Genomic DNA, 25,804 nt, shown 5'->3' with positions numbered 1-25,804 from the left:
GCCTAGCGTGCCAGCCAGGCGGTGCGACGGAAGACGCAGTCATCATCCGCAACCTTCCTCTTCACCTTGCTAATGCCACACGAACGTGGCTCGACCACTTGCCCGGGGACCAGATCCACAACTGGGCCGACTTAGTCAAGATCTTCGTGGGCAACTTCCAGGGCACATACGTTCGCCCTGGGAACTCCTGGGACCTCAAAGGGTGTTGCTAGAAGCCCAACGAGTCCCTGCACGACTACGTGCGGCGCTTCTCCAAGCAATGCACCGAGCTCCCCAGCGTTACCCACGTCGAGGTCATCAACGCCTTCCTCGAGGGTACGACGTGCAGGAACCTAGTGCACGAGCTTGTGAGAAGTCGACCCGCCAACACCAATGAGTTGTTCGACACTGCCACCAACTACGCCGCCGGCGAGGAGGCTGTTGGTGCTATCTTCGACGACAAGCCAAGCAAGCGCAAGGACGATGCGCCAGCGGAGGGCAGCAACGTCAAGCCCAACGCCCCCAAGAAACAGAAGCGGGGGAGGAAGGGAAAGAAGCCGGTCCCACCGAACCAGCGCGGATCGGGGCAGGCAGAGGACTCCGAGGAGGCCTTCGCTGCCTTCCCGGACCGTAAAGGACCTCGAGGCCCCCCTCGAGGCGGTGGTGGCCTGTTCGACGACATGCTTAAGAAGTCATGTCCTTATCACAAGGGCTCGATCAACCACACACTCGAGCAATGCGAGATGCTCAAGAAATACTACAACCGCATCGCGCATCGCGACGAGGACAGGAAAAAGGATGCTGGCGACAAAGGTGGAGACGACGAGTTCCCCCCAGTGGAGAACGCCTTCTTCATCTTTGGAGGACCAACGACGAACATGACCTCCCGGCAGCGCAAGCGCGAGCGCCGAGAAGTTTTCTCCGTCACCAAGGCCACGCCATCCTACCTCGACTGGTCGGAAGACACCATTTCCTTTGGCCGCGATGACCACCCCGACTATGTCCCGCACCCGGGACGGTACCCACTTGTTGTCGACCCCGTCATCGGCAACACTCGCTTCTCCAAGGTGCTCATGGATGGAGGCAGTAGCCTAAACATCATGTACGCCCACACCTTGGAGCTCATGGGGATCGGACTGAACAAGCTTCGCCCCAGCAAGTCACCATTTCATGGCGTTGCGCCGGGGAAGCGCGTCCAACCCATCGGTCAGATCGATCTGCCTGTCTGCTTCGGCACGGCAGCCAACTTCCGCAAGGAGGTACTCACCTTTGAGGTGGTGAGGTTTCGAGGGTCTTATCATGCCATTCTTGGCCGTCCCTGCTACGACAAGTTCATGGCCATCCCCAACTACACCTACCTCAAGCTAAAGATGCCAGGTCCGAAGGGCGTCATCACCGTCGGCTCTTCGTTCGAGCATGCCTACGAGTGCGATGTCGAGTGCGTTGAGCACGCGGACGCTCAGGCGGAGGACAAGGCTCTCGCAGCCACTCTCGACAAAATGGCAAGCGAGGCCCTGGACTCCACGCACCGACACGCAGGCAGCTTCGAGCCCGCCAAGGGTATCAATAGGGTGCCCCTCGATCCGGATCGTTCCGACGACAAGGCGTTGCAGATCATCGCCACCCTCGACAGCAAATACGAAGTGGTGCTCGTCGACTTTCTCCGCGCCAACGCAGACATCTTTGCGTGGAGCCCCTCGGACATGCCTGGCATACCGAGGGAGGTCGCCGAGCACTCCCTTGATATCCGACCCAACTCCAAGCCGGTGAAACAGCGTCTGCGACACTTCGACGAGCTCAAGCGCCGGGCGATCGGCGAGGAGTTGCAGAAACTTCTGGCGGTCGGGTTCATCAAGGAGGTATTCCATCCCGAGTGGCTAGCTAATCCTGTATTAGTGAAGAAAAAGAGTGGAAACTGGAGGATGTGTGTAGATTACACTAGTTTAAATAAAACATGTCCGAAGGTTCCCTTTCCTTTGCCACGTATCGATCAAATCGTAGATTCTACTGTGGGATGTGAACTTTTATCCTTTCTTGATGCTTATTCCGGCTATCACCAAATCAAGATGAAAGAGTCCGACCAGCTCGCGACTTCTTTTATCACTCCTTTCGGCATGTACTGCTACGTTACGATGCCCTTTGGCCTCAGAAACGCCGGAGCCACGTATCAGCGGTGTATGCTCCACGTTTTCGGAGACCATCTCGGGCGCAACGTAGAGGCATATGTCGACGATATCGTTGTGAAATCCAGGAAGGCGGACGACCTGGTCGCCGATCTCAGGATCGCGTTCGATTGCCTACGGGCCAAAGGGGTAAAACTTAACCCCGAGAAGTGCGTGTTCGGGGTGCCTCGATGCATGCTCTTGGGTTTCATTGTCTCCCAGCGGGGCATTGAACCCAACCCTGACAAAGTCTCGGCCATAACTCAGATGGGACCGATCCGAGACCTAAAGGGGGTACAGAAGGTCATGGGATGCCTAGCGTCCCTCAGCCGGTTCATCTCGCATCTCGGCGAGAAAGGCTTACCCCTGTATCGACTCTTGAGGATAACCGAGCACTTCACGTGGAACCCCAAAGCCCAAGAAGCCCATTCTCACACAACCCACGGACGGCGAGCCCCTCTTTCTGTACGTAGCCGCGATGACCCAAGTGGTCAGCGCGGTGGTCATTGTCGAAAGACAAGAGGAGGGCCATGCTCTGCCCGTCCAACGACCGGTGTACTACATCAGCGAGGTGTTGTCTGAAACTAAGACACGCTATCCGCAGATTCTGAAGCTGCTCTACGCAGTGGTTTTGGCTCGACGCAAGCTGCGCCACTACTTCGAAGCCCATCCCGTCACCGTGGTCTCGTCTTTCCCTATGGGAGAGATAGTCCGCAACCGGGAAGCCGAGGGTAGAATCGCCAAATGGCCTGTGGAGCTGATGGGAGAAACTCTCACCTACACCTCTCGCAAAGCGATCAAGTCCCAAATCTTGGCTGACTTCGTGGCTGAGTGGACGGACACTCAGCTACCCCCACCACAGATCCAGGCCGAATGCTGGACCATGTACTTTGACGGGTCGGTGATGAAAACCGGTGCCGGCGCCGGCCTCCTTTTCATCTCACCCCTCGGGGAACACATGCGGTACGTGGTACGCTTGCATTTCCCTGCGTCTAACAATATGGCGGAGTACGAGGCCCTCCTCAGTGGTCTCCGAATCGCCATCGAGCTCGGCGTCAAACGCCTCGACGTACGCGGTGACTCTCAACTCGTCATCGACCAAGTAATGAAGGAGTCTAGTTGCCACGACCTGAAGATGGAGGCATACTGCAATGCAGTACGCCGCCTCGAAGACAAGTTCAACGGCCTAGAACTCACTCATGTCCCGCGCAAGTACAACGAGGATGCCGATGAACTAGCCAAGATCGCGTTGGGGCGGACCACCGTTCCCCCGAACATCTTCTCTCGCGACGTCACCAAACCCTCCATCGAATTCAAGGATCCGGCGGAGCTCGGCCCCTCGACCGCTGAGCCCTCCGACGGGAATCCCCCGGCGGACGAGGCCGAGTCCATGGACATTGACTTCGGGACCACCTCCGCAGACGAGGCCGAAGCAATCAAAGTTGACGAGGCCCCCACTTCGCAAGATTGGCGCGTCCAGTACCTTGACTGGATTATTCAAGAGGTCTTACCCTCGAACTGCGCTTAGGCATGGCGCCTTGCCAGACGGGCCAAGTCCTTCGTCCTGATCGACAACGAACTGTACAAACGCAGTCCCTCGGGTGTGTTGCAGCGATGCATCCCCATCCCCGAGGGGAAGGAGCTGATCCGCGACATCCACGCTGGTGTCTGCGGCCATCATGCCGCACCACGCACCCTCGTGGGTAACGCGTTTCGGCTAGGTTTCTACTGGCCCACTGCGGTCGCCGACGCCGTCGACGTCGTGCGGACCTGCAAGGGCTGCCAGTTCTATGCTCGAAAAACACACCTCCCCGCGCACGTTCTGCAGACCATCCCCATTACGTGGCCTTTCGCTGTGTGGGGGCTGGACCTCGTTCGTCCGCTGCAGAAGGCGCCCGGGGGCTTCACCCACTTGCTGGTGGCAGTCGACAAATTCTCTAAGTGGATCGAGGCTCGACCCATCGGCAAGATTAAATCTGAGGAAGCGGTTCTATTCTTCACCGACATCGTCTTCAGGTTCGGGGTCCCAAACTCGATCATCACTGACAATGGCAACCAGTTCACAGGCAAGAAGTTCTTGGCGTTCTGTGACAGTTTCCACATACGTGTGGACTAGTCGGCTATGGCGCACCCACAGACGAACGGGCAAGTGGAGCGTGCCAACGGCATGATCCTCCAAGGACTAAAGCCACGAATTTTCAACAAATTGAACAAATTTGGCCGGAAATGGCTCATGGAGCTACCCTCGGTCATTTGGAGCCTGAGGACGACACCAAGCAGAGCCACGGGCTTCACCCCGTTCTTCCTCGTCTATGGCGCCGAGGCCATACTCCCCATGGACCTGGAATACGAGTCGCCGAGGCTCAGGGCATACCAAGAGCAGCAGAACCAGCGAGCCCGCGAAGACTCGCTGGACCAAGTAGATGAGGCTCGAGACGTGGCGCTCCTACACTCAGCGTGCTACCAGCAGTCTCTACGAAGATATCAGGCGCAGAGAGTCCGGCACCGAGACTTCGACAAAGGAGACATGGTGCTGAGGCTTCGACAATACAACAGGGGCCGCCACAAGCTCTCACCTCCATGGGAAGTACCCTACATAATCGCCGAGGTGCTCAAACCCGGCACGTACAAGCTGGCGAACGAAAAAGGCGCAGTCCTCTCCAACGCTTGGAACATACAACAGCTATGTCGCTTCTATCCTTAGAATTCCGAGCTATTTGTACATCTTTTGTACTCGCATTTTCGATTTCCCGAAATAATAAAGAAGTACGCTTTACTTGTTAATTTTTGGGAACCTTCCGGACCCTCGAAGGCTCGGATGCGCACAAACACTGAGGTACGCCTGTCTTTACCCTCGGCAAAGCCACGCCTCCCTCGGGGGCTACTACGGGGGGAACCCCCGAACGTCCCCAAAAATCGCCAATGTTTTTTCGAAATATTTCCGTCTCGACCCTAAGCTTCTCGTATCCTTGGAAAAAGCGGACGCGAGACATAAGCAACTACGGTACGGGACCGGCCGAGTCGTGGGGCCGCCTACGCCTCCGGGATACGGCACCCCCCTCACCACCCCACCCCTACGTTGCTTATGAACGCGAAATTCCTCGCAGACGTTTATCTAAGTCGCATATGAGAACACGGAAATAAAGTAAAGAAAACATAGGCTCGAACGCACAAGGCCTCGATGGGCCACACAGTCGATTTAACGAAAATAAATTTCTTATATTCATAAGGTACGATTACAAAGTGTGACTACGATAATCACTAATCTATTACATGGGCTTCGAGGCCCAGATTTCCTACAGGCTACCATCCCCCCCTTGCGGGTCCTCAGTGGCGTCGAATTCAGCAATGGGAGGGATGCCGGCTTCAAGCTTCTCGGCGAGGATCGTGGCGAACTCCTCCGCGGCTGCGTCGGCTTCGTCCATGATGACCGACGCGGCGTCCGCATCAGCTTCATCGGGAACGACGTACCCCGACGACACCCTCTGGAGATCCATGAGGTAGTGTGTCGAGGCCACGGCAAGGGCCCGCAGGACACCGAGACGGAAGGTGCTCTTGGCGTGTTAGGCAATCCGACCGCCTAGCGCGCGCAGGCGGCTGATCACTGAACTGTCCGAGATGGCACCCTCCCCCTCGAGCTCTTGAGTGCTCACGGCGGTTTGCTCCAGCTCAGCAAACTCCATATGTGCCGCCATGAGTGCGGTGTGGACTGCTTCCTTCGGCGCGGACTCGTCCGCCACCTTCTGCCTCAGCTCTGGGCAAAGGAAATCAATGTAAGCTACGAAAAGAAACAAATCGACGAAAATTCGAAGGTACTCACCCGTGATGTTCCTCTGCGCCTCCTCCCTCTGGGCTCGAGCATCCTCTTCGAGCGAGGACAAGGAGGCTTCCTTCTCCCTAAGGGCGGCCCCCACGTTCTGGAGGGCCACCTTCCCCTCGAGGGCCTCGCCCTTTTCCCGGAGGGTCCTGGTGAGCGCAACTATGGCCACCTCCTTGTGGAGGAGCTCGGTCTTTTGCTGCTCGAGTGATGTCCCGAGGCGCTGTAGCTCGGCGCTCTGCGCCGCAGCTTCCCGAGCCTTCTCCTCGAGCGCCGTCCGGAGGCGCTGCAGCTCGGCAGCATGCGACTCGGCCTCTCGAGCCTTCTGCTCCGCCGCGGCCCTCTAGACATCCCGCTCACCGGTTACTCGCGCCAAGTCCTCCTCAAGCGCCTGCTGACGCGCTCCTAGATCTGCCATTTTAGTATTGGCTTCGATGTCCTTGAGCACTAGCTCGGCATTGTGCTGCCCAAGCTGGCTCATCTGGGAGTACATCCGGGACATCTCGGCGCTCTTTTCGCGTGAGATTTCCCTTAGCCGCTGCAAGTGGAAAGGTGTGGGAAAAAGCACGTTAAAACCGAAATCGAACCCGAGCAATTTTCAGGGGAAAGTATTTACCTGGCTGACCTGGTAATCCGCCCCCTGATGGAGCTGGAACGCGCGGTCGAGGGCTTGTAGGATCTCGCGGCCGACGCCGAGCTGCGTGTTCTAGGCCTCCTCCTCCTCTTGCTCCTTGCGGAGGAACTCCGAGGGGAGCCCGGACAGGACGATTGCCCCGTGATGACGCCTCTCGGACGTCCCCGCCTCGAGCACGTCCGCGCTGGCCGACGTGAAGCCGGCAATGTGCGCGGCGGCGCTTGCCGCGGCAGCGGGATCGATGTCCATCGAATCCCCGTATTCCTCGCTGCTGTCCGGCAGCTCCACCACCGCCACCATACTCCCTCGCGCCGTTGGCGCCGGCACCACCGCGACGATACCCTCGTCCCGGGCCTCGGTGGGCTCCAAGACGGGGGCTCCTTCCACCCCCGGCGCCCCTAGCGCCGTTTCCTCCTCTGCGACGCCCTCGGCCTCGGCCCTCGGGGGCTCGAGGACGAGGATCTCCTCCTCCGCTTAGTCGGCAGGGCGCTCCTGCGCCCCCCCCCCCCAGTTTCTCCTCCTGTATCCGGTCGGGCGGCGCCATCCGCACCGCCCCGGCCGGCCTCTCGACGGCATCAACCGGAGCGGCCGCCTCAGCACTGCTCTGGCCAATGCCGCTTCCATCCTCCTACACTCGGGCCTGCTGGGCCCCCTGGGCCCCTCAAGCCATGGCCTCCCGTAGCTTCGCCGCCTCCGCCACGAGGTCCACGGAAGGAAGGGGCTACGGCGTTGTGTGCGGCGTGCTTCGTACCCCGGTCTTGAGGGCCTTAGCCGGGGCAAGCTGGACCGCATCCTTGGCGACGGCCCCAGGGCTGGAAATCGAGGAACATAGGTTGAGGACAACGGAATCGAGAAATCGATCAAACACGCAACAGAAACAAAACCCAAGTTTACTTACCCGGATCGAGCACTCATGCTCCGCTTCCTCGTGGCGCTTCTTCGGGCCTGCGGCACCGCGCCGCCCCTCGAAGACTGCCCCGAGGGCACCCCCCTCGTGTCAGCCTGGTGACTCGAGGCTGCCAGCACGGACGACTCTGCGCTCGCCGCAGACTCGTCGCCACGGATCAGCACCTGGGCGCGGGCGTCTCCTCACCGGCTGCCGGAGGGGACGACTCCCGCTCCGCACCCTCGAGGGACGGATTCGCCGATGACTCCGCCACGGCCCTCGTCTCTTCCGGCGCCATCGGCGCCCCCTCGTCATCATCCCACTGGTAGGTCGGCGGGGAGCTCACACCCGCTGCCGCCCCGTCGCCCCCCAGAGAGTGGTCCTCAGCATCCGAGGCCTCCTCCTCATCCTCCTCCGTGGACTCGGCCATGGCGGGCCGCGGCTTCCCCTCTGCACGAGCAAGCTTGCATGCCTTGTCATGCTTCGCCTTCCTCTTCCTCTTCCTCTCGACCTTTGCCTCCGCCGCGTCCTTCCGCCTTTTCAACTTCTCCGCATGGAGGCGGTTGACTTGGCGTTCTTCCAGGACCAGGGGCTTCGAGGGGCGGCACTTCAACCGCTACAAAGCATGCCCGAGTTGGAGTCAGGAAAAGGGGCTACACAAGACACAGCGGATTCAAAATCAAAACTTACTAGAGAAATGTACCCCGTCTCGGGGCGCATCTTGATTCTCCAAAGATCCTCGAAATCGTGGGGGAACTCCGCCACCACATACTTTGCCCTCCGGGCGGCGGTGGTGCGGCAAAGCAGCTTGAACGACGTCCTCGAGCCCTCAGCCTGGCTCCCGGGAGTGAGCTGGAAGATCGGCAGGGCCCTTTCCACAAGAGGGATCACCCTCTGCCGGGGGAAGTTTGCGATGACGGCTGCTGCCGTCAACCCCTTCCTCGCCAGATGCGCCAGCGCGTCGGTGAGGACCTCGAGCTTGGCTTGTTGCACTGGGGGTGACACCCCCCAGTCCCACGACGGCGGTCGCTCCCGGAGAACTCTATTGGTGAACGCCAAGAGTGCGCCACTGTAGTTCCGAAGGTAGAACCACCCTCGGCTCCACCCGGCGTTGTTCGTCGTCATCTTGCTCGGGATGTAGAAGTTCTTCCGGGAGTGACGCACGTGGAACGTCAGGCCACCGGCGCGCGCGAACCGCCTCGGTTGGCCCCGCGCGCTCTCGATGAAGAGTTCCCCGCGAAACAGGTGGATCCAGAGATCCCAATGCACTTCGATGCCGAGGTACCCCTCGCAGACGGCGACGAAGAACGCCGCCTGCGAGATGGAGTTGGGGCTGAAGTTGTGCAGCTCCGCTCCATAATAATCGCACAACGCCCGCATAAACCTGCAGACGGGGATGCCGAAGCCTCGCTCGTGAAGGCGCACGAAGCTCACAATGTAGCCTTGCGGGGGCTTCGGCTCGGTCTCCTCTGGCCGCGGGGAAATCCACGCCGGCGCCCCCGAGTTGGGGTTCTGCGGCAGCAGCCGGTCGGCGACCAACTGCTCCAGAACCGCCACGGTGGCGGAGGACTTCCCCCACGGCAAAGGCTCCTCGACGTCAGACATCTCTTCATGTCGAGGAGGGGGCACGGGAGTGAAGGCTCTGGGATGGCCAAGGTGCTCTCTCTCCTTCCTCTTCCTCCTTTCGCTCTTGGCTGTGGGCTCAGGATGCAGGGGAAGCGGAGAAGGCGAAGTGGGATGAAGGCAAAATGGCCAGGTGAGCCCAAACAACCCTTTCCTCTTTGTTTTTATTCACCGCGATGGGCGAGTCCGCCACCACAGCCCGAATCTACCGCATATAATGCGGTAGATTTCTCTGTCGTTGACGGTTGGGCCCCACGGCCGCGGAGTCTCCCACGCGCGCACGCAGCAATAACTACGGCACGGTAACCGACGGGCACGGCGCGACTGTTGCGCTATCCCATCCGTCAGCCGCCGCCCACACCGCTTTGTCTGCCCGAGGCTGCCGCCTGAAAAGGCGCGCCCCGCACCGCACCGCACGAATTGGGCCACGTCGCCCACCACTAGCGGAAGACCCGCGCGCGTGACTCGCAACTCTGTGTCGTTTTCGAATCAAGACGGAATATTCCTTCGGGGGTCCCTTTACCCTCGAAGGAATCGCATTCCGAGGCCTTACTGATCAGGGGTTCGAAGCCTGGCCCTTCGAGGGTTCGACAGGCGCCCCAGATCGCCAGAGTCAGGGACTGCATGGATGTGCCGTACAAGCCATCCTCGAACGCAAAGTTCGAGACATCCTACGCATTGTTCAAGGCCAGTCGAGGGTGCCTAGAAGGGAGATCCTATCGAGGGAGAGCATCAAGCCCTCGGACCCTATCGAACGGGTCCGAGCCCCGCCTAGCGAACCCTCGTGAGTGCTTTATGAGACGTGTCCATGGACCACGAGCCGACCCTTATCGAATGGGGCACGGACGTCCGCTTGAACAACCCGCTAACAGCTCACCGAAGAAGCCATAGCTCACGGCCCGGGCATGGGTAGCATGGTGCGCTTCACCCCTCCTCCCTGCGGAAGGGCGACGAGGGTCGTAATAAAAGTCGAGGGTTCCCCTGAACGCCTTCACATGGGCCTGGGCTCGGGAGCCCTCGCACACCACGGTTTCAATCGCGCCCTCGAATAAGTCGACGACCGTCAATTACGAAGCTCCCCGTGTATAACCAAATCCCCCGCTATTAACGTGCACTCTCCTGACGGTTAAGCTGAACGCCGGGTCGCTGTACCAGCACGGAGAATGCCGAGGGCAGCTGAAAGAGTGCCGTTGTCGGCTGAAAAAGACGCTGGACGACCATCCCGGTGAGGCAACCCAATGGGGCAACGTTTATAGCCCCTGGACGAGCACAAACTCTCCTCCAAGGCCTCGGGGGCTAGACCCGCGGGTGCGCTGACGCGCCCCCGCGAAGGAGACTTCACACATATTCGAGGACTGTAACCCTCTGTATGTCCCTATACCCTCGATCATACTTCCCAAAAAAAAGGGGGGACTTTATTGCTCAATGCAAATAAAGATTACAAAGGGTTACCGGCGCGAAGCCGTCGAAAAGTACAAACACATTGCCACATGCGTGGCAATTTTCCCTGTCTTGGGGAGGAGCAAGCGGCGAAGAAAGGCACCGAGCCCCTGGCTGGTGCGACGGCCAGGCTGCTAGGGATGCGAGGAACAGCCCCCAGGCCACACGGGTCCAGCGGGACACTTTCCTCGCAAGCTTTCTTCTGGCATCTCCTCCGCCGAAGACTACACGTGGGGCCGAGGTGGCGGACAGCACCCTCTGCACCGTCTCCCCGAGAGCAACCATGTTGCCGGGAGGGACGATGCGAATAACAGCCGCCCGACCTGGCGCCAGCTCCACGGTCAGGCGTCTCCATCCCCCTTCAGGCTAGGGGACATCGCAGGAGCAGGACCCCACGGGCCCAACGCTCTTCTGCTGATCCCACTTAAGCTGAGGGATGGTGCGCACGCCCTCTCCGGTCTTCTCCCGCCACTCGCAAGCATTCTTCTAGCACCAAAGCCTAAAAAAGCCATGCCACCCCATCTGGGGGCAGGACACGAGAGGCAAAGTAAAACATTACAAGACTTGGGCGATGCTAGAAGAAACAACAGGGAGGTTGGAGAAGAAAGGGAACCCTACGACCCCTATTTATAGTTGCGTCGAGCGCCAAGCTTCAAGCCTGTCGAAAGGCAAGGGCTTGGACCGCCCGTGACGGCGCAGCATTTCACGAGCAAAGGATGCCCTCGGTTACTACGCCGAGACGCGACCGAATGAAATAAAGCGAAGCTGAGCCCCTGGACGCTAAGCGGCGCAGCATCGGCTCAGGCCGACCGCCCTCAAATGGCGCGCCACAAGGCAACCAGGGAAGCCGGGGCCAACACCCTGAGCGCGGGACAGCGTGACGAAAGCGCCAGCTGCCATAGCAGGCGCCATCGTCGCCCTGGCCCCCCTCAGCTCGCGGACACGTCTTGTCCCCGGAACAAACAAAACAAAAAAGGCGGGCGCCTCAAAGGACTCCCCCCGCGGGCGCACTACCCCGACCGACGTGCTGTCACATCCGCCGGGCTGGCGCTCAGGCGCATCTGGCGGGTGCGCGGCATTGTCTGATCATGTCAAGGGCGAAATCGCCGAATCACCCTTTGGCCGAATCCCTTGACTCAACCAAAGCCTCGGGGGCTACTGTAGGGTACCAGGATTAGGGACACCCTAATCGGGGTATTAAGATCGCTTTAAAACGCAAACACATGCTAAGGCAACCGGGCCCACAAAGGCCCACGGACTCCCTCCGGTCTGGAAGAAAGGAAAGGACTCAAAGAAGCCCAAACACGTGGCCCACCGACACGGTGCGGCCGATCCACGCTCTCCTCGGACTGTGGGGTGGTTTCCGCCTCGCTCGAGGGCTCCCGTCGAGACCCCTCGACTGCGCCCCACATCTCCGCCTCGCTCGAGGGTAGCGAACCTACCCTCGAGCGGGCGGCACATTTCCTCGCTCGAGGGTAGCGAACCTACCCTCGAGCAGGCGGCACATCTCCGCCTCGCTCGAGGCCACCCCTCGGCGCAAGGGACAAACAGCCCTGCAGCTCACCCGCCCGTCGTACGGAGTCTTTAAGTGCCAACCACTCCTCCACAGTGCTTAGGACAGATGGTGTCAGACCGCCATTTCCTACGATGGCTGTGACCGGAGTCCCATCCGCCCGCTCCAGTCACTGCTCCGCCATCCCGGGCGCTGTGGCGATACTGTTGGACCTGCGACGCGGGATGGAGCGTGTCCGGCACTGCCCCCCGTACTATTCTGCCAACTCCGGCCGTCCGGACTCTACATCATCACACGTAAGACCCCGAGCCCACCTCATGCTTGGGAGGAGGTCCGGTGTCGCCACGAGCCCCTCCGAGAGGGACGCCCATCACTCGCAGCCAGGAGCCCGGACCTCCCCCCTTGAGGGGTCCGGGACCTCCACGTGTCTCCCGGACCTCCTAAGTATGCACGCCAGCACTCCGTCCAGGGGGTCCGGGACCTTTGCGTGCCCCGCTGCCGCTAGAGTACACAAGATCCAGACCCGCAGGGCCCACGGAACGCCACATCTGGAGAGTTGTACGCCCTACAGCAATGACCACTCCGCCTACAGGGGTTGGCAGGACGCCGGCGCGATCTCCGCGAGACCAAGGACGATGGCCAGGACGATCGCCACGCCAAATGTCGTGCCCCATAGTGTACTTTCTACAGTGATTGACCACTGCACCCCCACGATTCGAGGGAAGACGGCGACTTCCGTGTCCCCCTACTCATGTATCCCGCCCCTCCTTGTGTATATAAAAGGAGGAGGCGGGCATCCCTTAAACGGGTCGGTCGACTCTCTAGACACTTACCGCTCAGAGCACACGCATCTGCTCCTAGCTTCCGACATCGTTATTCGCCACGCTCAAACCCCTCTTCTAGCAGAGACTTGGGAGCCTCCCTCCCTCTCTCGCCTCGCTTGTACCCCCTACTACAAGCACTCCGGGTGTAAGATAACAAAGTGCACTCGCACACCCCCTTTGCTGGACGTACGGCCCCGCGGCCGGAACCAGGATAAACCGTGCGTTACTGTGTTGCCTCTTGCATCATCATCTGGGACGAGGAAACACGCAGCATTTACTAGTTGGGATCCGGGCCCCCGGGTCAGGACACCGACAGTTGTGTAATAAATCTTTAACCACCTGATCATAGAACTCTCATGCAAATAGATAACCCACGGAGACATGCATGCGACAGTGGGCTGGGAGTGGCATTCACTTTTCAATTCAAACCAGTCATGCAGTGTCTTCTTCCATTCAGAAAGCATGCAACAGCAGCAGTGCGAGGCCCGGCGCTGGGGGTGTAAGGATCACCGGGGTGTCCGACCCTAGAGGGGGAGGGGGTGAATAGGGTCGCTAATCGCTTTTTAACCTAGGGCTCAAACTACTTGCAAAAGATAAACCTAACACGTCCTACGCATACTAGTTATGACTAAGGTTTATCTATGCTACTCTCTACTAACCCCTAAAAAGACTTGCAACCTAGCTAATCATAATCAAACTAACTAGGAAAGTAAAGGTATGCAAGGTAGAGTAAGTGCGGAAACGTAATGCGGTAAGTAAAGAGATAAGTGCAAGAGGGATGCAAACTCCCGAGTAGACACGGTCATGTAACGTGGTTCGGCATAAACGCCTACGTCCACGGGACACCGAGGCTCTTCCGATCACCGTCTTGCACTACGCCACCAATGGCGATGCCGGCAAGCAAAGGCAAGTGCCCACAAGACACCGAGTCTCGTGCACCGCCACCGTCTCTCTCGGTCACCCGGCCGAAATCCACTACGGAGCTTCTCCACCAAGGAGGGGGCCTCCTCTTCCCCCGCACAAAGTGTCGTTGCCACTCCACACCAAGACGGAGGGTCACACGACGGATCACAAGTTGCTTGCCGCAGCAAGACTTCTCTCAAGGGAGCTCTCGCAAGAACTAATCCCTATTACAAGCACTAAGCACTCTCACAAGTGTGCTTAAGCCTATATGATGTACAATGAAGCTCTATGGTGGTTGGAGATGATCTTTAGCTCTAGTATACTTCTTTGAACTCCAGCACCCTCAAATGACCCGGCCTTGGGGGTATATATAGGCAGCACAAGCAAATATAGCCGTTGGAGAAAAGCTGCCAGAAATGTGCTTAACACCGGTTAATCCGATGCTCCCCAAAATGCCATCGTCGGTTTATCCGGTGATACTAAACTGCCCACTGAAAACTAGCCGTTACGTGTACGGGCAATCAACCGACGCAATCGACCGGTGTATGTAATATTAGCGTCGGTTTAACCGGTGAGTGCAACTGTCCTCTGATCCTTGAAAAACAAACTCTCTGGACAACTGCACCGATGCCATTAACCGGTGCATCATCGGTTCATCCGATGCATGCATTTTTCTTGGTCTGCTTCTGTCATTGCACCGACGTATTCAAACTTGCTATCGTCGGTTCATCCGGTGCCAAACCCTAGCCCGCAGGCCATCTCTGTCATTGCACCGATGAGTACATTTTGCCTTACGTCGGTTTAACCGGTGATACTAAAACTCCCAGACGTGCTCAAGTCAATGCACCGACGTGTGTAATTTGCTTGGCGTCGGTTCAACCGGTGACTTGATTTCTTTTAGGTAGGGGCGGCCCTTCGGGCCTAGCTTCGCCTCTCTTCTCTTTGTCATCACTTGAACCTAAAAGCCTGAGTATATCATCTAAGCAAACACATTAGTTCAAGTGTTGCGTGTGTCATCAATCGCCAAAACATTATATTGAAATATGGCATGAGAGGCCATTTTCGCTACAGGGGGCCACATGCAGCAGCAGCAGATGTGCGTGGGGCACCAGAAATTCAGGGTGTGTTTAGTTGGTGAAAAAATTTGGGTCTTTGGTACTGTAGCATATTTCGTTGTTACTTGACAAATAATATTTAATTATGAACTAATTAGACTTAAAAGATTCAGCTCGTGGTAATCAGTTACACTGTATAATTAGTTATATTTTTTAATTACATTTAATATTCTATGCAAGTGTCCGAAGATTCGATGTGACAGGTATTGTAAGAAACTTTTTGGGAACTAAACGGAGCCTCAAATCGGCGTGCAGCGCACTGGGGGTGCTGGGCAGCGCGGGAGAGCGCGGACCCCTCGGGAGCCACGCGGGCGAGCAGGGTGCCAGGTGTGAGCGGCCCCTCGGGAGCCACGTGGGCGAGCAGGGTGCCAGGTGTGAGCGGCGCGCGGTTCGGATGGGACTGCGGGTCCGACGGACCAGCGGGGCGCGCTCGGCCTCCTACGGAAGGCCAGGGCTCTTTTTAGCGTGGGTATATATATATATATATATATATATATATATATACTAGGAAGAAAGGCGCGCTACGCCACGCCGGGACGTCGGCCCTGCTCGCTGCCGGTCCTTCCTGTCGCGGAGCTCGGAGCACGGGGCGGAGCTCGAGCAGGGGGGCGGCGGATCTCGAGGAGGGGGCTCGAGCAGGGAAAGAGAGAGAGAATGGGGCCTGCTCGGCCTGCCGTCGCTGCCGCCCGCCGCGCCGGGTTGAACACCACCGCCACCGCGCACCGGGTCGAACGCGCCGCGCCGAGGAGAGCTCCAGCAGGCCGCCGCGCCGTCGCGCGCAGGTCCCGGCGGACATGGCCGGAGCCGCGTCGGTCGCACCGTGCGCAGCCGCACCGCGCGCAGGGGCTGGGCCGCCGCCACAAGAGGCCCCGCTGTGCCCACGCCCATCTGCCGGCGGCGGAGATCTGCGTGGGAGAGGGCGGCCGGCTCGTGCGCACGCTGGTTGATCTGCAGCCGCCGTGCCGCGTGCCCGCTGGTGAGGGAGGGGGGGAGGAGGAAGGCCCGCCCCGCACTGAAAGGATCTTGATCACGCGATGTCGTAGCCTAGAGGGGGGGTGAATAGGCGTTTCTTCAAAATTTGGCGCTTAATCCCTACTGGGACTGCCTGGACCGGTCAGACCGGTATACCAGACCGGTCAGACCGGTCTATGCATGCAGACAGTCCAGTCAGCAGGAACAAGTCCCCCTCTCGAGCTTGAACCTATAACAAACTTGGGATATGTGTCTTGCAGAGTATTTCTAACAATAGAAACAAGACCCTACACACAAGTAGAGCACACCCAAGTAGATCGAGCGGAAGCACAATTGAAACTCAAAACTATAAATGCAAGGTAAGTAAATCAAACCGAAATAGAGATGATTCAATGAAGACACGGTGATTTGTTTGACCTAAGTTCGGATTCACCCCGTGCACCCACGTGTGAATCCTACTCTCCGTTGAGGAAGCTCATAGTGACCCCAAGGTCAAGCTATCTCCTCTTCTTCACTATATGACCATGCGCCCTCTTGGCACACGATCGAAGCCGCAACAAACTTGCCGCTGCTCACCACAACCTTGGGAGCTAGCCGGCGACGCCTAGCCGTCTAGGAGCCGATGCTCCAAGAGTAACAAATGCTTCAATCGAGTTGGCCGACGCAACCTCAAGTGCTCAAAGCTCGGGATGTTTCTCTCTTGCTCAAATGGCTCTCAAGGAATGGATTCACTCAACCCAACTTAAAGATTCACCTTGAATCAAACAACTCTCACAAAAAGAGGTTGGGGAGGACTCTCCAAGTGCTCACAAGGCTCTCAAGATGTTCTGAAATGTTCTAGCATCAGCACCCACGAATGGGTGAAGTCATGTGGTATAAATACCCCTTCTCACAAAACTAGCTGTTGCCCTGTCAGTGTTAGACCGGTCAGACCGGTCCCCTATACCGGTCAGACCGGTCGGTTTTGAAAACTAGCCGTTGAAGGCTCACCCTGCTCAGACCGGTTAGACCGGTCCCTTGGACCGGTCCCTCTCTGTTTTCTGCAGTTAGCTCTCACTCCTTAGGCTAAACTCATTAGGGACTGATTTGAGCACTTTTGGTATTGTCTAAACCTACTGATGTTGCATCCCTCTTGATAGTACGGCATACCTATACTCACGTGCATAAATGAAGTATACAATTTCCACGATTACTTGAGCTTCTTCATAACATGATCATGCCGACTTTTCTTCGATCAATACCGTGAGGGCATCAACATCTTCTTTCTTTTGAGCATACCCACTTTGAGCTAGTGACTTTGAATCTTTGAATTGCGTAGGAATGAAATCCACCTTGATTCACAAGTCACCTTCTTTTCTTGAATAATGACACTATTCAATATAGAGCTCTCCATGACTCTAGGATCTCTGGCCTTTGACCCGTATCGGTTTCTTTGCTCCCCCCCCCCAAGCCGTCGCTTGCGTAGCCTCTTGAAACACGCCTCTCGGTCCTCTACCTTTATCCTAACCGTCCATCTTGAACTCATATTGATTTGTGTCATGCATGAAATCCTCGTTGTCAATTTGAATTCTCAATTCAATCTTATATGCAAGCCTTCCAATTTGAGACATCATATATGTATCAACTCATGTCTCATTCTCTTTTGACTTTCTTGCTTGTATCTTAAGTTAACATCCATTTATCACATGTGACAAGATCTTCTATATTTGAGACTTTGCATAAGCATATCACATCTCATTCACAAAATCTTTACTTGTCACTTTGAATCCCATCATAGATCGAAACAAGCCTTCGTAAATATTAGAGCCTTTATATCATTCATGAATACTTTGCTCTATTTTCCTTTTCTTGTTTTGCTTGTCACATGCACATTATACCAATGGGATAAACACGCTTGCTTGCAACACATGAGCCATCTCTTTTAATACATATTTCATAATTAAATACATGTTCATAATCTCATGCAAACAAGTTAGTCCTTTAATCGTGTTGTCAATCAATGCTCCAAAACCCACTAGGGCCTAGATGCTCTTTCACGCACACACCGGCGAGCAGGCGCGGCCGGCGAGGCACAGATCGAGGTGGCGAGCTCCGGCGGTGGTCAAATCCGAGAGCTCCCTGCGCCTCCACGGCCTCCTCACTTCCCAGGCTGGCAGGCTCGCCCGCCCCGCGCACACCGGCGAGCAGGCGCGGCCGGTGAGGAACAGATCGAGGCGGCGAGCTCCTGCGGTGGTTGAATCCGGGAGCTCCCTGCGCCTCCGCGGCCTCCTCACCTCCCCGGCTTGCCCGCCCCGCACACGACGGTGAGCAGGCGCGGCCGGCGAGGCACAGATTGAGGCGGCGAGCTCCGGCGGCGGTCGAATCCGAGCGCGCCAAGCTCTGAGCCATGGCGGCGACTGGATCGTCCCTCCCTCTCGTCTCCTCCCCTTCCTCTTTGCCTTCCCTCCCTTCCACGCCAGCTCCTCGCGGCTTCGTGCGCAGATCTGCGGGCTGCGGCGGCCAGCCCTCCACCCCCTCTCCCTCCTCCCACGCCCTACCATGGCGGCAGTCGGATTCGAGCGGCACGAGCTCCAAGCTCCGTGCGTGCGGGTGGGTCGGAGGAGCAAACCGCGGCGTTTTTTTTTGGAACGAAGGCGCGGCGCTGTGGGGAAAGGACTGGACGCCAATTCCATGGTCTGCGTCGGGTTTCCTCGGGGACACGTGTCGCTGGGGGAGTGCTCGGTTGCTCCCAGCTCTTCCTCTCCATGCCGTATAGTATATAGAGTATATATATATTCTTTTGCATTTCTCTGCCCCTCAATTTGATAGTAAATGATATTCCATTTTTTATTATGCTATATGATCTGCACATCACTACATTTATTTCAAGTTATTATGAAGACCTATATGTTATGTTTTTCCTTAAGGACTACTTACTATCATATATTCTTTTTGGGGATCTTACATTACTCATTATGAGTAGCTTGTAATAGAAAGAAGGTTATTTTGCCCTTGCTATGTTCTTGCATACCAAGTAGATTTCTTTTTTTGGGGGGGGGGGTGTCTCTCCAATGCTCATTTATTATCAAATGATTAAATAATCTACTGCGGTTTAAATAGCTTTTAAAAGTAGTTCACTTGCTGATGAGATTATTCAATCTCACTCTTGTTTATCCCTTCCCAGGTGATCCTTTGAAGCTAGCATGAAGGGAAGTGAGTTAGTTGCACGCTACACACTTCTACAGGATTATTTAATGATGTGGTGTACAACTTTGATTTTGATAGATCTTATAGTGCTCCTTCTCATGTCCATTAAAGATGAGTTACCTTGTTAATGTATCACACATTTCTTATACATATATCCTTTGTTGCTCCCGCGTCATGCTTGTATATAGGTATATACTGCTGAAATTTTTAGTTTTCAGCATTTGATAGTGTAGTTCTGTAGTATCTTAGTGTTGCGTGATTCCTGGGGGTGTTACAGCACGAGTGCCAAACAGGCCAAGATCAGTGACCTCAAGGACATGAAAATGGCTGAGGAGAACTCGCCGTGGCTGCAGGTCGGGATTGGCCTTCCGTCCGAGATCAACGAGGAGAAGCAGGCTACTCAGGCGTGAGGCGAGAAGTCATATGTATTAATCATCTATTTCAACTCACTCCAACCCTTCTCAACCAGCATTTAAATAACCCGCTCCGCCCCAACCCATTAGATAATATAACCCATTTTGATCGACCCAAATACAATCCACATCAAAACCTAACCCATAAAACTCATTTCAATCCAAACTGTTAGTAGGCTGACGTGGAGTTGCAGTGTGCCTTTCTTTCAGATCAAAAGCTCATTGCACAAGTCTGTCGGTTGCTGACACGCCTTGCCGGCAGCTATTCCTTAGTTTGATCATCCTTTTCACGTGTTGAATACAGATGCAAAAGATCCAGAATTCAGCGGGTGATTCATGGAGGAGCCAGCCTACTTCCCCATTTCTAGTGCTCTGACGGAATCAGGCTTATTTCCTTTAGAAATGGTTGGCAGTTCTAGTGTGTCGCGGTGCTGAAAAAGTAGTATGAGAAAGCAGGTTTCACGTTGCAGCCTTCTTGAACCACTATTGATAGGTCCTGCGCTTTGTAGAATCAGCCGTTAAACAGAAATTCATTTCTTCTGTTTAGGGGCTTTGGTCACTCTGAACTACATAATCTGTACGATTGAGTAGCATTCTCTTTTCTCAGTTTAGGTATTGTGTTGGAAGAAACAGTAAAGTATGAAGGCCGCTCACACACACACCTGATAAGGAAAATTACCATATGTAAACGCTGTTAAAAAAAGATGTATACTATAAACTATGAGTGGTACTTTAGTTTTTTTAAGGGAAGGCTACAAAAGGACCTCCCGGTGCCAGCGCCGCCGGGGTTCAAACCTGGGTCGCCGGCTTGGGGGCTGGCTCAAGGAACCACTCGGGTTTGATTTATCAGAAATGAAATACTACCTCCATTTTAAAATTATAGTTTGTTTGACTTTTTTTACCTTAAGTTTGACCACTCGTCTTATTCAAAAAAATTGTACAAATGTTGTCAAGTTTAAGTCATTTTTGAAGATCTTGTATTGATAAAGCAACCCACAACCGTAACTCTGCAAGTCTATGCAAGTTGTGACCTTGTGTGCCCTTATCAGTTCAATTTCCAACCAAGTAATCATCATTGGGTTAGTTCAAAGCTGACCATTAACATTTTTGCTGGTTTGCTGGCAGAATAGTATGAACAGAGACGTATAGCAATGTGGTCGCTTCAAATGCGATGTGCCACTTCCTGTTCTACTGATTCCTTTATCCTCTTATAACGCTACAGCTAGCTGTTCATAAAGAATTGCAACTTGCGTATGCAAAGCAATGTTCCCATGCAACTTTATTGAGATGGTCTATGTGCACAGGTGTATGATACTGGATGAGCCATGGAGGCGCAATCATCTTAACTCCTCTGGTATGAACATGATACAAATTAAAATCAAGGCCTTACCTGTATACTGCTGCTATCAAAGAGACAGTGACTGGTACCATCCTCTGGATCTTCTTGTTTTCAGCATTGCTTTCAATCTTGATGCTTTTGAAAAAAAAAATGTGATGCCATCAATTGATTTGGAGACTACCGTAAGTGACCTATATGACTGTCATTCTATTTATGATGCGCAAATATTGTATGGTTCCTTCTCCCAGAAAGTCTTGTAGCTTATAATCTTGCATTGATTGTAGCATAATCTTGGTTACAGCCCTAATTTCCATTGAACACTCCATGCCTTCATGTATGTATCAGTTAGACGGGCCTTGACCAATTCCACTATTAGATATTGCCTGTTATCAGCCTGTGTGATTAGAAACAAGTTACTGGTACACATCAATTGAGCCAATTGCAAGGCATGTTTTCCCCTTTGCTTTCACGTGTTCTTCCCTTTTCGAGAGCGACATGCGTAAAAATCTGTGCGTGTCCATGGTGTGTTGGTTGGAGCCTCACTATCTCCCCTCTTTTCTTATGCCCTTTCCGTATTTAAACTTGACCACACGTAAAAATACCATTCAAAACAATCATGACAAGATTGTTTAACAGCTGGGTGTGGACAAAGAAGTTAGAGAGTTCTCCTAGCTAGTGACTCGTGAGTCCTCTCAAGCGTATGGCTACTTTTTTTCTTCTTTATTTGCCTTTGATGGGAAAGTGCACTCAAAGCTTGTTCAAAGTTTATTTTTTTAGTAAAGTCTTTTTCGGTGCATCACTTTGAAAAGGTGCTCGGAGGCTTCACACATGTCGACTGCCTATAGGGTTTGACCTCCAGGTGTCCAAATAGGATGATTTTAGCATAGCCGAAAGTTACTGAAGATATACGTTAGATGAGCAAGGTTGGCTGTTTTCTTAAGTTGCTGCGTTTTAAAATTTTGCTGTGCTTCTCAGCAAACGTAAGTTCAATATTTTTATCACCACGCGGAACTCTGTTTGGACAGGTAGTAACTAAAGGAAAAGAATTCATCTTAGCTTGAGGTGTGGTGGGTTGCCCAAATGTTCAATTTTCGAGCGAAGTTATCTTTTGAAAGATTAAATGTTACCATATGTTTGTCTCAGTTATGGGCGCAATTCGAATTGGCATTGTAAGATCATCTATTTGATTGGGTTGTGGGTGCACTATGTATGCACTCGCACTACTGAATGCCCCGAAAAGCTATCTGAGTGGCACTTAGTTGTAAGCACACCATTCTGTGTAACTTTTTGATAAGCATGCTTACTACTAGGCATTGATTGTCCAGCACTTGGGCAGTAGTGTGACCAGCCTAGTTACCACTAATCACCTTTTCAGAACTTTGTTTCTGAATCTTCTGATCACTAAGTTGACAATTTGACATGTGGGTGGACTTTGGGTCTCAGAGATCAGATTAAAAAAAATATCCTGTTAAATTGGTTGACAAATGCGCAAGTGGAGATAGCACCACCCAAATGTCAACTCCCAAAAAAGCAGTAATTGTGGTAATTATTCATGTTTTGAAGCATTGCAAAGATGGTTTTCTGCTTGAGAAACAGCAAGCTCGTTGACCATTTCAAGTAACGCCTCCGGTCCATGCCACACGTGCATGTTCTTTTCAGTCAACAACACACGTGTATGTTTGTTCTCGTTAATATTAATAAAATTGTGAAAGCAACTTTCTTGATTCCATATAACAGTTCTGTTTTTTTATTTCCAATCATATTATCTGTATATTCTTGAGATTAGCAGTACCTAATAATACTGGTTTAGTAAACATGAATCATGTATGTTCATGTGTCCCTCTCCCCCATCTCACTCACAAATCCACTGCTAGATCTCGCATCCCCCTCTTTTGCTTCAATTCTTTATCTATCTTCTTTCATATTGATTGGACTGTGTTTGTAGGAGTGGGCTGGCAGTATGCAAAGCAGCTAAAAATACTCAGCTTTGGCCTTTAAGGTGAGTGGGGGAAATTGCACAAGCAGTTGCATGTCACTTTCCCTCCTTTTTGGCCATGCCTGCCTCCACTTTTTCGCATCACTTTCCCTGGCCCAATTATCCCAACTAAAAGGGCAAAAAAGGAACATGAAAAAGGAAATTGCAAAAAGGACTGATGCACAGAATACGGCAAAGAAATCTGATGCTGTTATTCATGCTCCCTGCCTATCCTGATTTCAAGAATAAAATGCATAAGCATGAGGTGTACTTTCAGAATACATCCTGAATCTAGTGGACTAGTGAATGCACATGTACCAAATTTTTCCTTTTTGTTATGGCCAGACCTTGTGAACAAGCTGCTGATGAATGAAACACCTGATCAAGCAATATATTCCTTCTTCATATTATTTATTTACTATTATCTACAACCAGGGGCCATATTGATCTCCTGGTCTTTCTCCAACCCAAATAGCTAATTCTCTGTACATGCTAATTCTCCAACCCAATAGCCTATTACAAGTCCACAAGTAGCTATGTTTTACACAAACACTCACTATGTTTCCCTTTTGCCCCCCAATACGTCCTATATTACAATCCTCTCTCTGATTTACAAAAATTTCAGTAGTGCCGATCCATGGGCTTCAAGATCCCTCCTGGAAGGTCACCGAGCGTGTCAGCGCGACGGGGTTCGCGTGCAGGAGCGGCGGCGAGCTCGCAGCGATCATCGCCGGCTTCTTGGCCTCACGCTTCTGCTCGAACACCGTTCCGCCGTGCTTGTGCCCGGCGGCAGCGTGATGGTCCGCGCCGTCCTGCTTCGCCTTGTCGCCCTTGATCCCGATGAGGGACCAGATCGAGCTCCTGGCCACCTCGTCGGCGTCGTCTATCCGGATCGTCTTGGGCGCCCACACCTTGCCACCGCCATGGACGGCGCTTCTCCCCTCGTCACCCTCCCTGGGGTGCTTGCCCAGCGTGAGGGGGTCAGGAGGCCCCAATGATGAGAGTGAAGGGGCACCGGTGGGCGACGAGAGGCCCTGCACCGGCCATGGCAGGCTCCAAGGTCCGGGAGGAATCATGCAGCCCCAGTAACCCGGTGCGGCGGGGTATATCGGAATCGCGATGCCCGACGGGAAATACGCCGCCGGAGATGGCGCGCAGCCGCCGTACGGCCACACGGTTGCTCCGTTGTTCATGCTTGCAGGTCTGTCGACGGTGGTGGGCTTGTCCTTGATGCCGCCGCCATGGGCGGCCATGTCGTCCGTGCTGTTCGATCCTTCGCTGCACGGACCCACCGACGACGGCGGGTTGCCGGCGTTCCTGGCCGGGACGACGAGCAGCTTCTCCTTGAGGTGGGTCTCCTGCTCGGCGAGGTCCTGCAGCGCGCCGTGGCCGTGGCCGTGGCCGCCGAAGCTGAGCACCGTGGCGTTGGCCTTGATGAGCGGGTCGCCGCCGGCGGCGGCTGCGGCCCGGACCCTGTGCAGGAAGTGGGAGGCGGCGGCGGCGGCGGCGGCGTGCTTGTTCTTGCGGCGGCCGGCCCCGACGGGGACGTTGCGCATGGCGCCGCCGGCGGTCCAGTAGCGCTGGCAGTTCTTGCAGAAGTGGCGCGGCTGGTTGACGTTGTAGTTGTTGAAGTAGCAGAACTTGGTGTCCATGCTGTTGCAGCGCGGGCACGGCAGCACCTTGTCGGGCTTCTTGAGCTTCTCCCTCTGCCCGGCCAGGTCGCCGGCGCCGGTCGGCGGCGGCGTCTCCGGCGAGCTCTTGGGGTCATCGGCGTCCACGACCTCCGGCTGCGGGGACGGCTCCGAGGCGTTCTCCGGGGTGTCGGATTCAGTGGAGGAGCTGATGCTGCTGCTGCCGCCGCTCTCCTGTAATGAAACAAGAGGAATTGCTGTCTGATCAGCTGCTAGAATTTCGAATTAGAAGCCTACAGATCTACTGGGTGTCATACATATTTGTATTTGTATTCATAGAAGGGAAAGAAAGAGAAGAAGACGCATCTGCTTGTTTTATGTACTGTACGTTTTGTGTAAGAATTACCCATCTAAACCCCCACAGTTGTTATTACAGCACTGGTTTAAATTAGATCAGATGTTGTTGCTGTATTTGGTACTACTGGTTTGTACTACTTGTGAACCCTACCGGAAGGTAAGAAGTCGTTTTCTTAGAGCTTAATGAGGAAATGTCCTGAGATCCAGGGAGTTGAGTGGATAAGCCTCTTATCTGAAGGGACCAGAAAGAGCTTCAGAAACCTCCAAATCCGCACGAAATTCAGCCATGCCACCATGTTTGAGAAGAAGAAGAGGGATCATGCATGCAATTGACTTGGAAAAGGATTTTCTGATTTAGTGGAGAAGAAACGTATCCCTTCATCAATTCGAGCGCTTACTGACACTGAAACTAAGCATGACGTACGACATGCTCTGTTTCAGCGAGCCAGCAAACCCCCAAATCAAGAACCGATCCGACCAAGAAGATGGAAATGAAGTCAGGCGAGCAGCAAGCAACGGACCTTGTCGGCGGCGGCCTCCGGCACGGGGATGGTCTTCCCGAACAGCTTGATGAGGCAGTCCCCTCCGCCTCCCCCCGCGGACTCAACCACCATCTTCGTCCTCCTCCTCCTCCTCCCCGGTCCTCCGCCGCCGGAAAGCTTCCTCCTCCTCCTGCCGCCGCTGCTGCCGCCGTCAATTACAGTTACACCTCGCTGCTGCCCTGCCAGTGGAGGATCGCCCCGCAGGTCCGCTGGCGCCGGGGAAGAACAAGAAGAGCAAGAAGAAGAAGAGCCCGGCCGTGGCGTGCCGTGCTGCGCTGTGCTCTGGTGTGGCTAGCGGCCATGGGCCGGGGGGCCGGTATAAGAGGGGCGGGGCGGGGGGGTGGGGGCCACGGCGAGGGGTGCAGAGCCACAAGCTCGGCTTGTGGCCTCCGGGGTGCGGTTTTTGATTCGCCTCTCCTCCCGCGCGTCGCCGTCGCGCCACAGGGCCGAGCCCCCGCTCGCCGGTGGCCACACACCTGGCGCCCTCCCATTG

General features: G+C 54.8%; 1 protein-coding gene and 1 pseudogene across 1 annotated transcript; one reads left to right on the top strand and one right to left on the bottom strand.

The window, feature by feature from the left end:
- The window catches only part of LOC120647913, a 68,908-nt pseudogene extending 49,444 nt beyond the window's left edge, over window positions 1-19,464 (top strand).
- A 3,680-nt stretch (window positions 19,465-23,144) lies between these two features.
- On the bottom strand, window positions 23,145-25,620 carry LOC120651098 (cyclic dof factor 3-like). Its single transcript, XM_039928463.1, has 2 exons — window positions 25,291-25,620; window positions 23,145-24,646 (listed from the first exon to the last, which is right to left on the bottom strand). The coding sequence occupies exons 1-2, from the start codon at window positions 25,381-25,383 to the stop codon at window positions 23,426-23,428; spliced, it is 1,314 nt and encodes a 437-aa protein (XP_039784397.1). The 5' UTR covers window positions 25,384-25,620; the 3' UTR covers window positions 23,145-23,425.
- Between the last annotated feature and the right edge of the window lie 184 nt (window positions 25,621-25,804).

Source organism: Panicum virgatum, chromosome 9K, assembly GCF_016808335.1.
Source record: "Panicum virgatum strain AP13 chromosome 9K, P.virgatum_v5, whole genome shotgun sequence".
NCBI lineage: Eukaryota > Viridiplantae > Streptophyta > Magnoliopsida > Poales > Poaceae > Panicum > Panicum virgatum.
The sequence above is the reverse complement of the archived record's forward strand: the minus strand, read 5'-3'. Positions and strand labels throughout refer to the sequence as shown.

Coding starts and splice junctions, on each gene's coding strand:
- LOC120651098 (XM_039928463.1), bottom strand. CDS start 25,383: ATGGTGGTTGAGTCCGCGGGGGGAGGCGGAGGGGACTGCCTCATCAAG. Junction 24,647..25,290: donor CGGAGGCCGCCGCCGACAAG/GTCCGTTGCTTG, acceptor GTTTCATTACAG/GAGAGCGGCGGCAGCAGCAG.